The sequence below is a fragment of the Dermochelys coriacea genome, chromosome 11 (assembly GCF_009764565.3).
Source record: "Dermochelys coriacea isolate rDerCor1 chromosome 11, rDerCor1.pri.v4, whole genome shotgun sequence".
In the NCBI taxonomy this organism is placed as follows: domain Eukaryota; kingdom Metazoa; phylum Chordata; order Testudines; family Dermochelyidae; genus Dermochelys; species Dermochelys coriacea.
The window spans coordinates 45731276-45747214 of NC_050078.2; the positions used below are offsets into that span (position 1 = coordinate 45731276).

The 15939-nt window shown below is 37.5% G+C and overlaps 1 protein-coding gene across 1 annotated transcript in view; it reads right to left on the minus strand.

Annotated features, from left to right (window-relative positions):
- TTN (titin) overlaps positions 1-15939 on the minus strand; it is a 311927-nt gene that overhangs the window by 67816 nt on the left and 228172 nt on the right. The window contains exons 203-229 of the mRNA XM_043504858.1: positions 14228-14343; positions 13833-14132; positions 13279-13578; positions 13080-13185; positions 12705-12901; positions 12296-12601; positions 11916-12194; positions 10760-11059; positions 10357-10659; positions 9871-10245; positions 9478-9780; positions 8086-8385; positions 7699-7995; positions 7304-7588; positions 6915-7208; positions 6084-6383; positions 5661-5969; positions 5377-5567; positions 3958-4387; positions 3041-3349; positions 2139-2287; positions 2017-2049; positions 1796-1925; positions 1401-1700; positions 995-1312; positions 586-882; positions 175-474 (exon numbers count right to left, since the gene is read on the minus strand). Coding sequence (XP_043360793.1) covers positions 175-474; positions 586-882; positions 995-1312; positions 1401-1700; positions 1796-1925; positions 2017-2049; positions 2139-2287; positions 3041-3349; positions 3958-4387; positions 5377-5567; positions 5661-5969; positions 6084-6383; positions 6915-7208; positions 7304-7588; positions 7699-7995; positions 8086-8385; positions 9478-9780; positions 9871-10245; positions 10357-10659; positions 10760-11059; positions 11916-12194; positions 12296-12601; positions 12705-12901; positions 13080-13185; positions 13279-13578; positions 13833-14132; positions 14228-14343 — 7127 coding nt within the window. The remainder of the gene's footprint in view (positions 1-174; positions 475-585; positions 883-994; positions 1313-1400; positions 1701-1795; positions 1926-2016; positions 2050-2138; positions 2288-3040; positions 3350-3957; positions 4388-5376; positions 5568-5660; positions 5970-6083; positions 6384-6914; positions 7209-7303; positions 7589-7698; positions 7996-8085; positions 8386-9477; positions 9781-9870; positions 10246-10356; positions 10660-10759; positions 11060-11915; positions 12195-12295; positions 12602-12704; positions 12902-13079; positions 13186-13278; positions 13579-13832; positions 14133-14227; positions 14344-15939) is intronic.

Consider the following 15939-nt stretch of genomic DNA (forward strand, 5'->3'; position numbering starts at 1 on the left):
CTATGGTAAAAATCTTTCAAACTATTCTAGAAATTTCAGATATGTGGGAGAGATAAAAGCAATTGGTAATTTACACTTTACCATAATAGATGAGCTGATTCTTTAGACTCTACATTGTCAAAGTCACTACAAAGCATGAAAACAACTAACATTTGAACACAATAACATACTTACTGAAAAGGTTTCTTGCTGTTTGTGGTTCACTATCAAGAGGCTCCCCAATGCCAAATTTATTTTGTGCCATGATGCGGAACACATATTCATGGCCTTCCAGCAATTTGGGCACAGTGAAGATGCATTCCTTTGGCTCATTGGTAACAGGTACCCATGTTCTTCTATTAGCTTCCCTTTTTTCAATAACATAGTTTGTAATCTTAGAACCACCATCATCTTTAGGAGGAAGCCAAGACAAGGTCATCTGATCAGTTGAAATGGATTCAAATTTAATGGGTCCCTCTGGTGGTCCAGGACGTCCTGAAAGTTAAATTTTAAGAATTATGAATGCATAATTAAAATACATTTAAAATAAAGTATCACATTCACAGAATCAACACATGCAATTGTACAAAACCCCTTGATATTTACCAAGAACATTCAGCCTCATCTCCTTTGAAGCAGTTCCCAGATTATTTACAGCAGTTAAAGTGTACAAGCCTGTATCTCTTCTGCGAGACTGTTGGATTAATAAGGTGCAAGTATCTTCGCTCACAACCTTATTGACATGTTGATCATACAGTACTGGTGTTTTGTCATCAGGTTTCTTTGGAGTAGCTTTAAACCATGTTAATGTGGGGAATGGCACACCTTTTATCTTGGCTATAATGTTAATATCTGTTCCCTCCTCAACCTCCATAAATTCTTTGAGTTCAATTGATGGTGGACCTAGTATGAAACACAAAAAACATAAATTGCCATTAAAAGGGATACAAAAGCAAATATACTTTTAAAATTGTATAATGAAATGTTCTGTTTTCCAGCATTGTTCAGTACTTACATGTTTGGTCTTTGACAACAATTGGGCCAACTGTAGCAGATGGTCTGCTGGGACCCGCTTCATTTACAGCTTTGACCCTGAATTCATATTCTTCACCTTCTTTCAGGTCCTCAACAGTAAACTTTGTTTCCTCTACATCACGTCTATTGCACTGTTTCCAAGACTCTTTCCCTTCCCCAGTACGATCCCAGCGAAGACACTCAATATTATAATGTGTAACAGGGGCACCACCATCATTCTTTGGAGGTTTCCATGTCAAGCTAACAGTGTTTTTAGTTACAAGACCAATCTTGAGTTTGATAGGTGGATCAGGAGGATCTTTAAAAATCAAATAAAAATTGGAATCAACCGACATTATAGTAGCATTTGGTTATCAAAGGAGATGTTCCATTTTGATTTAACTTACGGATTGGATTCCTGGCTGTGGTCCGTTGGATTGTGTCTGCAGGCGGCCCAATACCAAAGCGGTTTTCTGCACGTACACGGAAGAAATATTGTTGCCCGGCTATGAGATCAGGTACAATGAAGGAAGTGCTTCCACAGTCTGGATTAACTTTTGTCCAGGCCTTCCCTTCAACAGTCCTCTTCTCTATAACATAGCCTTTGATTCTGTCTCCACCATCATTGTCTGGCATCTTCCATGAAAGTTTGCAACTACATCTTGTTATATCACTCACTTTCAGATCTTTAGGTGGCCCTGGCACATCTGTTAGTATAAAAGCACAACAGAAGCAGTTTTAGATAAATACCTAGAAAACATGAAAAATGCTATATGAATACTCCAACATGTATATGACGTACCAAGGACATTAACTCTAACATTTACAGTTTTCTGTCCTGCTTTATTCTTTGCTGTAATACTGTATCTTCCAGAATGGCCTCTGTTACATTCTGGGATAGTAATTACTGAAGTAGTATTGGTTACTTCCAGCTGCAAATAAAAAGAGATATATATTGATTATAAATAATTACAACATGAAAAATTTAGCAATATAGAAACAATTTAATTTTTTTTACATTACCTGAGCATCTTCAGGTATATTATTGACTCCATCCTATAAATAAAGAAGAAAAAGTAAACATAACAGAGATTTCTTTAAATAGATAGCAACAGATTTAGAAAGTAATCAGTTCTTTTAATAACCTTTGTTGCCTTCTTGGCTTCTCCTTCAAATTCCCAAGATGTTTTTGGAACTGGACGCCCCTTTATAATGGCTGGGATTTTAATTGTTGTACCAGAACGAACAGAGAGAAAATCTTGTGCTCCAATATCAATAAAAACTTCTGGTTCCTCTGCAAAAAGATTTACAAATATAATTGTTAGATGAGTTATTGAAATTAAAATTCAGCCAGCTATGCACTAAAATCTCATGATACATTTCAAAGCATGCACAGTATACATCAGCACAGTGGTTCTTAACCTGCGGTGCACGCACCCCTGGGGGTGCGAGATGCCCTTTCTGGGGGTGTGAGACATGCCAGATTTTTTTAGAAGGTAAATCATCAAAAACACAAATTAAGCACAGGCATGTAAGTACAACTACTTTGTTTAATCAAACCTATGTATTTATTAACATTAGACATTTTTAACTATTACTGTAATATACAAACAAAAATATATCTAGAGTGGAAGAACTGACCTACTTCAACGATTTTTGATTAGGGGTGCAAGAACATATTTTGAGAACCAAAGGAGCGCAGGCTGCAGTAAAGGTTAAGAACCACTGCATCAGGAGGACCCCAATTGCTCTGTGGGACACTTGTTGCTGTTGCTTTTTCATTGGGCACAATGTAACCTTTATGTTTGGTTATAACGCTTGTCAGATTTCTGGTTAGTGATATCCTATTCAAGGTCACCAGGTCACTTTCTTAGATTTCCAGCTTCTTTGTTGATGTTCTTGAATAATTCTGTGTACTGGGCTAGGTCTACCATGGTGGGCCCTGCTGTTTGAACTTAGTCTTTACCCCTCTTTGTCTCCTAATGCACATGCACAGCAAACGGTAGGATTTATCTCTAAATATCTAAATTAATTCCAAGACTCTTACCTAGAATTTCCTTGACGGGTATTTCTGACGTTGGAAGACTTGGTTCAGAATCCCCAGCAGCATTTACAGCTTTCACTCTAAATCTGTACTTTCTAAGTTCTTTCAAGCTGGGTACAACACATTCGCAAGTAGGGAATAGTTTTTCTAGTTCATTCACCTTCTTCCAGTCAGTACTACCTTCTTCTTGCATTTCAACAATGTATCCTTTTATAGGACTGCCACCATCTTTTTGTGGCGGTTTCCATTTAAGAGATATAGTGGATTTGGTTCTATCTGTGACCTCTGGGCATGATGGTGCACCAGGTACAACTTGTAAGAAAATGCAAAAAGTTTTGGCTGGGAGTTAGTGTCTATGTATTTTCAATTTTACATTTTAAAATGCTGTTATGTCAGCAAAAGTAGTATTTTTCTATACATTTGTCAAAAAGAATGGTAGTAAAAATTGAGAATACTGCAAATATGTATATTTACAAACATGTTATGTGTATGACATACACCATATGTGAAATTGTTGTACATGTTTTGTATATTTACAACACATATAACAATTATACATACACTTAAAGCAAAAAATATAAACTTTATTCTACTGTAATAATATTTAACAACAAAGAAGAATAAATCACTGATTCTGAACTTGCTTACACCAGCTTAAACAGGAGTAGTCTATTGAAATCATTGGAGTTAAACTGATGTAAAAGTATGGCACGTGAGATCAAAATTAATGATCTGAACTAAAATAATTAATAGTTAATCAGAAAATCATTACACTGAAAATAGAATGGCATTATGTAGGCCCCAGTCCTGCAAACATTTCATGAGTCTAGTCCCACTGAATTCAACATCAATAAGGGTTACAGAATGTAGTTTTTATATATTATAACCTTTAAATCAACTCATAAAAACTGTATACTTACATATAGGATCTGCTGCTAAAGCAGGATCTGATGGTTCACTGGGAGGGCCAATTCCAGCAATATTTACAGCCATAGCTCTAAACTGGTATTCAACGCCTTCAATCAATCGCAAGACATTAAATTCCAGCCCTTTCATTACTGGTTTGGTTACTGGAGCTCTGTTAACACGTGACCAATAGACACCTCCGACTTCTCTCTTCTCCAACCAATACCCAGTGATTGGGGCTCCACCATTGTCCAAAGGAGGCTCCCAAGTCACCAGCATTGATGACCTAGTGCGATCTAAAACTTTTGGTTTTCCAGGAGGTCCAGGAAGGCCATATGGATCCTTAATGACCACTTTCTCTGAGAGGCACTCATCACTTGTCCCATATTTGTTTACTGCCCTGACTCTAAACTGGTATTCACCATTTGTTGCAAGTTTCCACACCTAAAAACCAAGATTTAAATAAATAAATAACTGTTTCCAAAATAAGCATATGTTAAATTTTCCCTCTTTTGATGCTGTTTAATTAAACTCTTCCTTAGTTATCCCAATGAATGGCTACAAGTACCTCTATATGCTGCACCACAGAGACTCATATATCATGCACACAGAGCCAAGAGTGAATGAGAAGGTCATAATGCTCTTGGTCTTTGAGGTAGGTGTAGACATCAATCCACTTATTTGTTCCTACCATTTGGGCTGTTTGCTCTTTAAGCAAGAGGGCAATATACTGGAGGGAAGCTGGAGGCTAGTGCTACTAAGAGGTACAGCAGCAGGTCAGAACAGCAGGATAAGCAAAAAACCTAACAAAATTGACCAAATTGCCAAGTGTTCACATACTTTTGTCAGTGTCTTAAGTTAGTGAGAATTACTCTGACATATATCAGTATGATTAAGTTTTAAAGGAGGGTGAGAATGAATCCTCACTGAGATGCTTATAACAATTCAAAAGCAAAACTGGAAAAACAATTAATAAAAAAACCACTGGATTTAAAATGTCTGTATAGTGATATTTTCAAAATGGGAGAACTTGTCAGCTACTGTATCTTTACTGGGTCACATGAAATTGTGATCACCCTTACTCTCTAAATACAAAATTATATTTCTGATATAAATTAACCTAGAAGACACAAAAGGGATACATCTCCTTAATTCAGATATTAACTTCTTTATAAAATAAATGACATAACTGAATATATTATTTTCTTTTTGGAATTTACGGAAAATACACAATGGCAATAGTGATTATCTAGAAATTCTGGTCATGGTCAGTGTACCAGCTGCTCAGATAACTATGTGTTCTGTAATTTTTCATTGTATTGATAATTCATTTTATTTCAGTATTGTACATGTGTTATTTTTGTTATTTAAGCATGTTGAATTACATAATAAAGACACTTTGTAAAGTACAGAAAAGTTTTCAGATAACTTACCCCAAATCGTCTGTCAACTACTGTGCTGGAAACCTCTTCCCATTCAGATTTCTTCCTACTGGCATCACGTTTTTCAATAACGTAATGAGTAATTTCACTGCCACCATTATCAAGGGGGACATCCCATGTCAAATAGCATGATTCTGCTTTAATGTCAGAAACGGCAAGATTTCTCGGTGGAGAAGGACGATCTAAATAAAAGCAATACAATATAATATTATGTTATGGAAAAGGCAAAAACATACTTGCTTTTGTCATTTCATTAAAATAAATCAGATCCTTACCATACACTTCAACATAAGCATTGCGATATGCTGTGCCGAGACGATTGGTAGCTGTGACTGTGTAAGTGCCTTTATCTTCCCTAAGTGCAGCAGGCATACTAAGTTCAGTTTTTGCTTCAAATCTAGAAATTTCTTGTTTGGTTATCTTAAGTGCATCTGATGGTTTGTCAATTACAACTTCATTTTTGGCCCATTCAATCTTTGGCATTGGTAGACCTGTGACATCAGCTGGAATATTAACTGGCTCTCCTGCCCTCACTTTGATAGTATCTCCTCTGACGGCCAGATGTAACGTGACAGTTGGAGGTACTGTAAAACAAAACAAAACAAAACAAAACAAAATGAAGGCGGTAACAAAAAGCAAAGAAACCAGCTAACAGAGTTTTGAAGGCTGTTGTACATGTTTCTAATAAACAGGTGTACCTTCATCATCTTGTATAACTACATTAAGTGGTAATGATGGTTCACTTTCACCAATAGCATTGACTGCTTTGACACGGAATTCATACATATGAAGCTCAGCAAGATTGTCTACAAGAAGAGATGTAGTTGGACAGAGTTGCTGGTTAACTCTTTCAAACACATTTGAGTCATGTCTTCTCTTATCAACGATGTATCCTATGACAGGACTGCCACCATCATTACGGGGAGGCTTCCAGTCAAGTGTAATGGTTGACTTTGTCCTCTCTGTGTACATGAACCTCTCAGGTGCTGTTGGAGGACCTATTATCACAAGTAATTCACAATGAAAAATGTAAGTCATACATACTTAAAGTTTTGTTTCATTTCTTATCCTATTCATTAAAATAGTTTGGCATTTTTAAAGCAGCATCTTTCATATGCAAGGTATCCAAATTATTATAATGTAGTGTGAAGTTTCTCTGATAGCGAAGTGACTATGTAGGCAACAGGGCAACAATTAGTGTCTCAAGAATAGTTTAAACACAGTCTTTGACAATGGGAGCTGCCTGACTGAAAGAAGAAGAGACAAAGTGGTTATCTCCTACTCCTTTTCAGAAATGGTCATGGTAATTTTACATAAGTGAGAGATCTAACTTCAACAATTACTCTGCTGAAGGTCTGAAGCCTTAACTCTGTAGCAGATAAGTATGAACACTAAAAAACCCCATTAATATGTCTATGTACGTTGAATATACAGTGTGCCATCTTCTCAGCATTAATTAAATAACTGTGCAGTGATCTAGATTTCCCTATATTTAATAATTGACATAAGCAAACAAATAGTTACTTTACCTAATGGGTCAACTGCAAGAATTGGTCCTATGTCAACAGGTGGACCACAGCCAAACTTATTCTTGGCAATAACACGAAACATATATTCCTGTCCTTCAACAAGACCTGTAATATCACACTTAGATCTCTCAGTGTCTATACACTGTCTCCAAGTATGCATTTTGGCATCTTTGCGTTCAACAAGGAAGCCAATGATATCACTTCCTCCATCATCTTCAGGATCAGACCAGTTAAGCAGACACATCTTTCTGTTCACAACTACAGGTTTTAGGTCAAGCACTGGCCCAGGAACATCTGAAAAAGAAAACATGTGGCATAAGAAAAAAACAAAGATTTCTTGTATCTAGGTATACTTAACAATTGGTTTCACAGCATGTAATATTTCTTACCAAAAACTTCTACTCTGGTTGCTGCAAATTTGGAACCACTCGCATTGGTTGCAGTAATCACATATCTTCCATGGTCTTTTCTCAATGCATTCTGAATAGTTAGTTCTGATCTGGTGCCAACATTTTCAATAACAACCCGCTCTTTGTCTAATTCACCTTCCTCCACAGTCCACACAATTGTAGGAGTAGGGCGCCCAGTTACAGTAGCAGGAATTTTAAGAGTTTTCCCAGCCATTATCTGAATGCCTGCTTTGACAGAAATATCCAATTCAACATGAGGAGGCTCTGCAGAAAAATAGCAATAATGCATTAGTTTAAGGGAGATAAAAGAGTCTAACATGCCATATTGGCTACTATATGTTAAATGACATTTGACATTTGCACAACAACAGTACCTTGAGGTTCTGAAACTGTTATAGGTTCAGTTTCACCAGGTGGTCCTTCCCCAGCTGCATTAACAGCGGTAACACGGAGTTTATAGTCAGCACCTTCTCTAATTTCTTTAACAGTGTATTTTCTAATCTTAATGGATTTCTCTGTGCAGCGTGACCATTCATTTATGCCCACCAGTTGTTTGTAAATGAAATAACCGATGATATCACCACCACCATTGAATGCTGGAGGTTCCCATTCTAGTTCAATAGCAGTTGAGCTTGTATCAACAACTCTTGGAATTGGTGGACCAGGTGGCACTAAAGAAATAAAAAGTGTAAATCAAAATTCATGGATACTTAACCTACCCTTGTCAGCCTTCAACCATTATCTTCTATTAAAATGCTTACATATTGGGTCCTGAGCAGTTTTTGGATCTGAAGGTGGACTAAATTTGCCAGGGCCAGCTGCATTTTCAGCACACACTCTAAAGATATAGTTAAGTCCTTCCAAAAGCCCATCGGCTCTTATTTCTAGGGTGTTCAGGAGGTTTCTGTTGACACGAGCCCAGTGAGTACTACTGATTTCACGTTTTTCAATCCAATAACCCAAGATGGGGCTACCGTTGTCTTTTGGTTCGTTCCATTTAACCAACATACTATTACTGGTAACATCCTCCACTTCAGGTTTATCAGGTGCATCCGGTGGAGCTAAAAAAATTAAAAAGAAAGAGAAAAATGCAATTTTGGCATCTATGATTTCTTATCCAGATCTCAAATTTAATTTTATGTGTGTAGTGAGGCATTATGGCCTAGTGGACTAAGCATGGGGAAATAACCTGTTCTAACTGCAGCTCTATCATTTTCTTACTGTGTGATTTTGGACAAGTCGGTTAAACTTACTGTGGTTTAGTTTACCAATCTGTAAAACAGAGATAAGAATAGGTTTCAGAGTAGCAGCCGTGTTAGTCTGTATTCGCAAAAAGAAAAGGAGTACTTGTGGCACCTTAGAGACTAACAAATTTATTAGAGCATAAGCTTTCGTGAGCTACAGCTCACTTCATCGGATGCAACCGATGCAATCCGATGAAGTGAGCTGTAGCTCACAAAAGCTTATGCTCTAATAAATTTGTTAGTCTCTAAGGTGCCACAAGTACTCCTTTCCTTTTAGAGATAAGAATGTGGATCTCCTTCACATGGGCTGTGATTAATCTGTTAATATTTTAAAGCGAAAAGTACTATATAAAAGAGTGCATTGTAATACATTTGGCCTTTGTCACTATCTTCAAGGTACTCAATCGATTGGGCCCAGGATATCTAAAAACTACGATAAAGACTGCGGTCAGCAACTCCTCAGGCACAATGGCTCCTCTTTCCAAAATAAGAATAAAGCTTGTCTGTGCTGGAGACAGAGCTCTCTGAGGGACTAATCTGAGATTGTAGTATGAACCCCTACAGGAACTAAGGACCAATACAAACCTCACTGCCCTCTGCTCCAAGCAGAAGGTGCAATTCTTCAACATTGCATTTTCTTACATAAACATACAGTAGCATGTACATTAAAAAAAACCTGAACCCCCAAACAACACCCTGCCAAAACAAAACACTATACTCCACATACAATTTTTCCCCTAACAGGGGGACAAGATAAAAAAAAATGAACCACATTTGACAGATGCTAGTTACATTGCTTATGCACTTCTGGAATGCATTCAGATACTAGTGATGTGGATGGTATAAAAACCCCATATAGAACAGAATTTCTCCAAAAGTATTGTGTTTAAATATCAACATAAGACTTACTGAATGGATCTTTGGCTACCAGTGGTTTGGAAACACATGGTGGTCCAGGTCCTAACCTATTTTCAGCTGTTACACGGAAAAGGTATTCCTTTCCTTCAATCAATTTTAACACGTGGTATTTGCAATGCCTGAGTGTTGAAGTGACAGTAACCCAGCCTATTTCAGCTTTTGAGTTGTCTTTCTTTTCCAGAACATAGTTCAGGATTTCACTTCCACCATCATCAAGAGGAGGCTCCCACTTGCAAACAACAGAATGTTTTCTAACATCTTCAAATGTAAAGTTGATAGGGGGTCCAGGCGTATCTATTTTTTAAAACAGCAGTAAAAATTATTAGTATCCTCTGGTGAGCATCTGCTCTGACATTTTAAACAATGAGCTGTTTAAGCACATACCTAATACGTTTACTTCACATGAGGCTTTTGCAACACCATGATCATTTTCAACTCTGATTGTAAATGTGCCATGGTCAGGTCTGAGTGAGTCACGAACGGCTAACAAGGACTCTCCAGGTATGTGGTTGTCAATATTCAAACGTTCTGGCAGTGAAAGGTAGAATGGCTCCTCTTCTTCAACTTCACCCTTCCTTCTCCTAGTAAACTTTGTTACTCTCTTTTTTATTTCCTGTGGCCTAATAGTTTCATTATTCCTTAACCATGTAATAGATGGGTACGGTGCTCCTGAAATATATGCTTCCAGTGCAATTTCATCACCTCGCCTCACCTCAAGGCCAGCCTGCAGATTAGCACTAAGGAAGACTTTTGGAGCCTCTGTAATAACAAGAAATGTATTTTTAAGTTGCATTTAGAAATGAAGTTAAAAGTAGTATTTTTTGGTAGGTTTAAGAATTGATGGTAGTAAGAAAAATAAGCAAATCATACCAATGGGATCAACAGCTTTCACTAATGGAGTGATACGAGAAGGTTCACTGACACCTGCAGCATTCTCTGCACGAGCACGGAATTGGTATTCCTTGCCCTCCTCAAGACCTTTTACTGTGTAGGTCAAAATAGGTACCAAAAATTCATTGCACCTTTCCCACTTGTCTTGACCCTTAGCAATCTTTTCTAAGATATAGCCCATAATCTTGCATCCTCCGTCATACAAAGGCGGCTTCCATGTAAGTGTTACTGACTTTGATGTTGTATTATAAATCTCAAGATCAACAGGTGGATCTGGACGCTCTGTAGAATAATAATAAAAATAGAATTTAAACAAATAGAAGATATAGAGAAATTATTTTAAAATCTATCTAGTCAATTATCCATTGATATAAGAACTTACGCTTTGGATCTTCAGCAATGACTGGGTTCCTTAATTCAATGTATTCACCTCCTCCAATTTTATTGACAGCCTTAACACGGAAGTAATATTCACCATTTGGTATAAGATCCTTGACATTCCATGAGAGTTTGTTCTCACCAGACATCACTGGAATATATGTTCTCCGACCAGCTTCTCTACGTTCCAGGACATAATGTAAGATGGGAGTGCCACCATCATACTCTGGAGGTTCCCAGGATATCTTACATGAATTTTTAGTCACTTCACTTGCTTTAATGTTTTTGCACTGTCCAGGCAGACCTGTTTCAAATAATAATTTTTATATAATTACCCTAACAACAACAAGAAACTAGGAAACTGCTTTAGTACAAATGTGAAACTACATTGTATTTTTTACTTCTGTTTTGCACAAAGCAGACCAAAAGAACAAATATTGGTTGCACAACATAGACATGAATTTATATTTCCTTATGGCAATAGACATGAAAGATTCATCTAACCTGTTGACTTAGTTTATTTGTTTTATTCTCCATACTAGTTGTCTTATTAAGGGATTACAGATCTATTAAAGTGTCAAAATTGATCTTTCTTTGAGATTTTATGCTTAATTAATATTTTAAATATAAATAGTTGGCAATACTGTACAGTTATAGTGCATATTTATATTTTTTTAGAATGGATATAAAGGATGAGATTCTGTGCTATGCCTCTGACAGACACCACATGCAACTTGTAGCCCAGGGGAATGGGGGCTATGATGGCTTTAAGTCACCTTTGTATCCTGGGCTCCAGGGCTATTCTGGGGAGTGGGAGGCCTCCAGTGCAAGTCAACAGCCTTGGGGGCAAGATTAAGTTTTGGCAATCTCAGTTAGTTTTCTTGGGGGCCAAAGTGCCACCTAGAGTCTCTGAAGTGTTCTGTGCTAGGGCCCCAACATATACCTCCCTCCACCAAATCCTTCCCCTGGGATGCTTCCTATATCATGGCTCACAACGGGTCCTTGAGATGTAACCTTATATCTGTCTCCTGAGTGCCTGCACCAGGGGAATCCTCCTTGGCCAGATATGGGACTTTCATTGTGATTTTATGCCATCAATGGCCCAAAACAGGGGTAAGCATCTCACCCAAAGAGTTTACCATCAAAAAAAGTTTTGTTACCTATGACTTTGACGTTGACTGAGCCAGTTGTTGAGCCCAGTTTGTTCTCCAGGGTGATAATGTAAACACCTGCATCAGCATGAACACTGTTTGTGACTTCAAGCAATGCAGATGTGTAATCGCTCTTCATTGTTGTTCTGTCCCCTGCTTTAACCTCCTTGCCACCTTTATGCCATGTAATGGTTGGTGATGGAACAGCTCGGAAGGGTACAGGGATGCTTAACTTCTTTCCTTCAATAACAACAATGTCTTGAGTCTTTAGGTCAATAGTAGGATTGCCTGTAAAAGTAACAGTATATTATTATTAAAAAGCTTCAAAATGCCCAAATCCTTTTGCATTTATTAATTACAAATAGTTTTAAAAATAAATATATTCTTACAGTCTGGATCTTTAACAACAACATTTTCTGAGATGTCTGATGGATCACTAGCTCCAATAGCATTGACAGCTCTGACTCTCAGCACATACTGCTTGTCAGGAACAATGCCCTCTTCCACTTTGTATTTCAAGTCTTTTACTGGACGAGAATTGATTCGCATCCATTTTTCTGTTCCTGCTTCACACAGCTCAACATTGTATCCAATAATAGGGCTACCACCATTTTTCTCTGGTGGTTTCCATGCAATGGAAATGTGCTTTCTGCTTGCATCTGTCACATGTAAATCGAGAGGAGGTGATGGAGGGCCTGCAAAAATGCAAATGTATTACAGTACTTTTTGCAATATCAGTCCATTAATATAGTATTTTGACTGCATATTTCATACTTTAATTATTATATTATGACTTACTTGTTGGGTCTTCAATAGCAAGGAGGTCAGTTGGTTCACTTGGATGACCACAACCAGCTTCATTTTCTGCACGGACCTGGAACTGTACCTCTGTACCTTCAATAACATCAGTCACTCTGAAATGACAGTCAGGTCCAGCTGTCTTGCCAGCTTTCACCCAGCGTGTGCCTAATTTTTCTTTCTTTTCAATAACATATCTATGTAAATAAGAAAACATACCATTAGAAATATGGAATCATAGGACATTCACAATTTCATACTAATTGAAAATAGATAAAGAGATATTAAAACAAAAACAAATAAAAACAGCATATCTGTATATCTACACATCACCTAGCGTGCAGCTAGTGCTGTACAAATCTGTAATCATCTTACCTTTGAATTGGTCTGCCACCGTCATTCTTAGGTGGTTCCCATTTTAGGTCAACATGTCTCTTTGTCACTTCAACCACTGCAAGAGCATATGGTGGTCCAGGAGTAGCTAAAAACAAAATATCCGTATTAGGAGAAAAGGAGTTCAAAAACTATGTCTTTGTATATACTAACTTCTAAACATGCAAATGTGAAAACTTACTGAAGGTGTCTTTAGCAAGAACTGAATCTTCAATTTCACAATAGTCACTTTGTCCAACTGCATTTTCGGCAGCCACACGGAACACATAGAGAGAGCCTTCAGTGAGTGGAGTCACTGTGTATTTGGTGTCTTTTACTGTTGTATCAACTGTTTGCCAGCCTTTCCGTCTCACATCTCTCTTTTCAACAATGTAGTTGGTAATTGGGGAGCCCCCATCTTTTTCTGGTACCGTCCATTTAAGATCTGCAGTGTTCTTAGTAATGTTAATAACCTCAAGCCATCGAGGTGGTGAAGGAGGGTCTGTAAAAATAGTAAAACAAAGAAAAAACAGTTTTATCTGTTTATCCTCTGAGCTGCATAGAAGACAGAGAATAACATGGGGCTTATTAAAAGGTTACATATTTACAGTGAATGCGGGATAGATTTCAATATTTTATAAGGTTACAAAAGTTTAATTGTTGTCTAAACATACAGGCACAGTTTAGACTGTTTTAGTTTATATTTTAAAATTGTAAAATATGTATTTTTAATAATATATTTTAAATGCTACTCACGCAGTCTCTCTTTGCATAGCACAGGGTCACTGGGCTCACTAGGCTCGCTCTCCCCAGCCTTGTTCACAGCTCTTATTCGGAATGAGTATTCTTGTTTCTCCATAAGCCCCTTGAGGAAATGTTCAGTCAAGGGAATGCCCTCAGCCACTCTTACCCATTCATCTGTTCCGGTTTTTAGTAACTCAATGACATAAGACTCAATCTTTGCACCTCCATCATGTTCTGGCTTTGTCCACTGCAGGAATAATGATGTTTTGGCAACATCTTTCACAGTTGGCTTGCCAGGGGGCCATGGAGGATCTAGACACAAATTAAATAATAATTTAGATTTTAGAACAAATTATTTCCTTGGTTTTATTTTAAATTAAATTGTGAAAGAAATATATTCATAATACCAATAGGATCCTTCACTAGGATTGGCTCGGTCTCCTTGCTTGGTTTTCCAGGTCCTGCAAGATTCTCTGCCAAAACACGGAACTTGTACTTCTTCTTGTTGGTAAGACCTTTAACTCTGTTAATTGGGAATAAAATATTTAGTAATAAAGCCAAACCCACACATTTATGCATGCTTAGCATTGTGTTTTTTAAGTCATTATACTGCTACATATGTTAAAAAAACCCAAATACCTAGCTACTGCTAAATATGTTATATTAAATGGGATTGATTTAAGATACTAAATGGTATACTGGCAATAGAATCATAGACATGTAGGACTGAAAGGGACCTCAAGAGGCATCAAATCTAATCCCCTGTGCTGAGGGAGGACCTAGTAAACCTAGACCATCCCTTACAGGTGTTTATCCAACCTGCTCTTATAAACCTCCAATGATGGGGATTCCACAACCTCCCTTGGAAGCCTATTCCAGAGTTTAACTACTCTTACAGTTAGAAAGTTTTTCCTAATATCCAACCTAAATTTTTCTTGCTGCAGATTAAGCCCATTATTACTTGTCCTACCTTAAATCGACACAGAGAACAATTGATCCTGGTCATATTTATAGTAGCCCTTAACATATTTGAAGACTGTCAGGTTTCCCCCACCTTCCCAGTCTTCTTTTCTCTGGACTAAAAATACCCAGATTTTTTAACCTTTCCTCATAGGTCAGTTTTCTAAACCTTTTTTTATTTTTGCTGCTCTCCTCTGGACTCTTTCCAATTTGTCTACATCTTTCCTAAAATGTGGCACCCAGAACTGGTCACAATACTCTGGCTGAGGCCTCACTAGTGCAGAGTAGAGTGGGACAATTACCTTCTGTGTCTTAGATACGACTTTCCTTTTAATACCCCCAGAATGATATTAGCCTCTTTCGCAGCTGCATCATACTGTTGAGTCATATTCAATTTGTGATCCACTATAATCCCCAGATCCTTTTCAGAAGTGCTACCACCTAGCCAGTTATTCCTCATTTTGTAGTTGTGCATTTGATTTTTCCTTCCTAAGTGTGGTACTGTACACTGTCTTTATTAAACTTCATCTTGTTGAATTCAGACCATTTCTCCAATTTGTCAAGGTCATTTTGAATTCTAATCCTGTCCTTCAAAGTAAGCCCCCAGCTTTGTATCTGCAAATTTTATAAGCGTACTTTCCACTTCATTATCCAAGTCACTAATGAAAATATTGAATAATACCGGACCCAGGACTGACCCCTGCAGAACCCCACTAGATACACCCTCTCAATTTGATGGTGAACTATTGATAACTACTCTTTGAATACAGTCTTTAAACCAGTTGTACATCTACCTTATAGTAATTTAATCTAGTCCCCATTTCCCAAGTTTACTTAGGAGAATGTCATGTATGACTGTGTCAAAACACTTACTAAAATCAAGATATATTACATCTACTGCTTCACTCCACCCCACTATCCACTAGTCCAGTAACCCTGTCAAAGAAGGAAATTCGGTTGGCTTGGGAGGATTTGTTCTTGCAAAATCCATGCTGGGTATTCCTTATAACCCTATTGTTCTCTATGTGTTTACAAATTGATCATTGATAATTTGTTCCAGTATCTTTCCAGGTATCGAAGTTAGGCTGATTCATTTATAATTCCTTGGGTTCTCTTTGTTTCCCTTTTTCAACATAAGTACTATCTTTGCCCTTCTCCA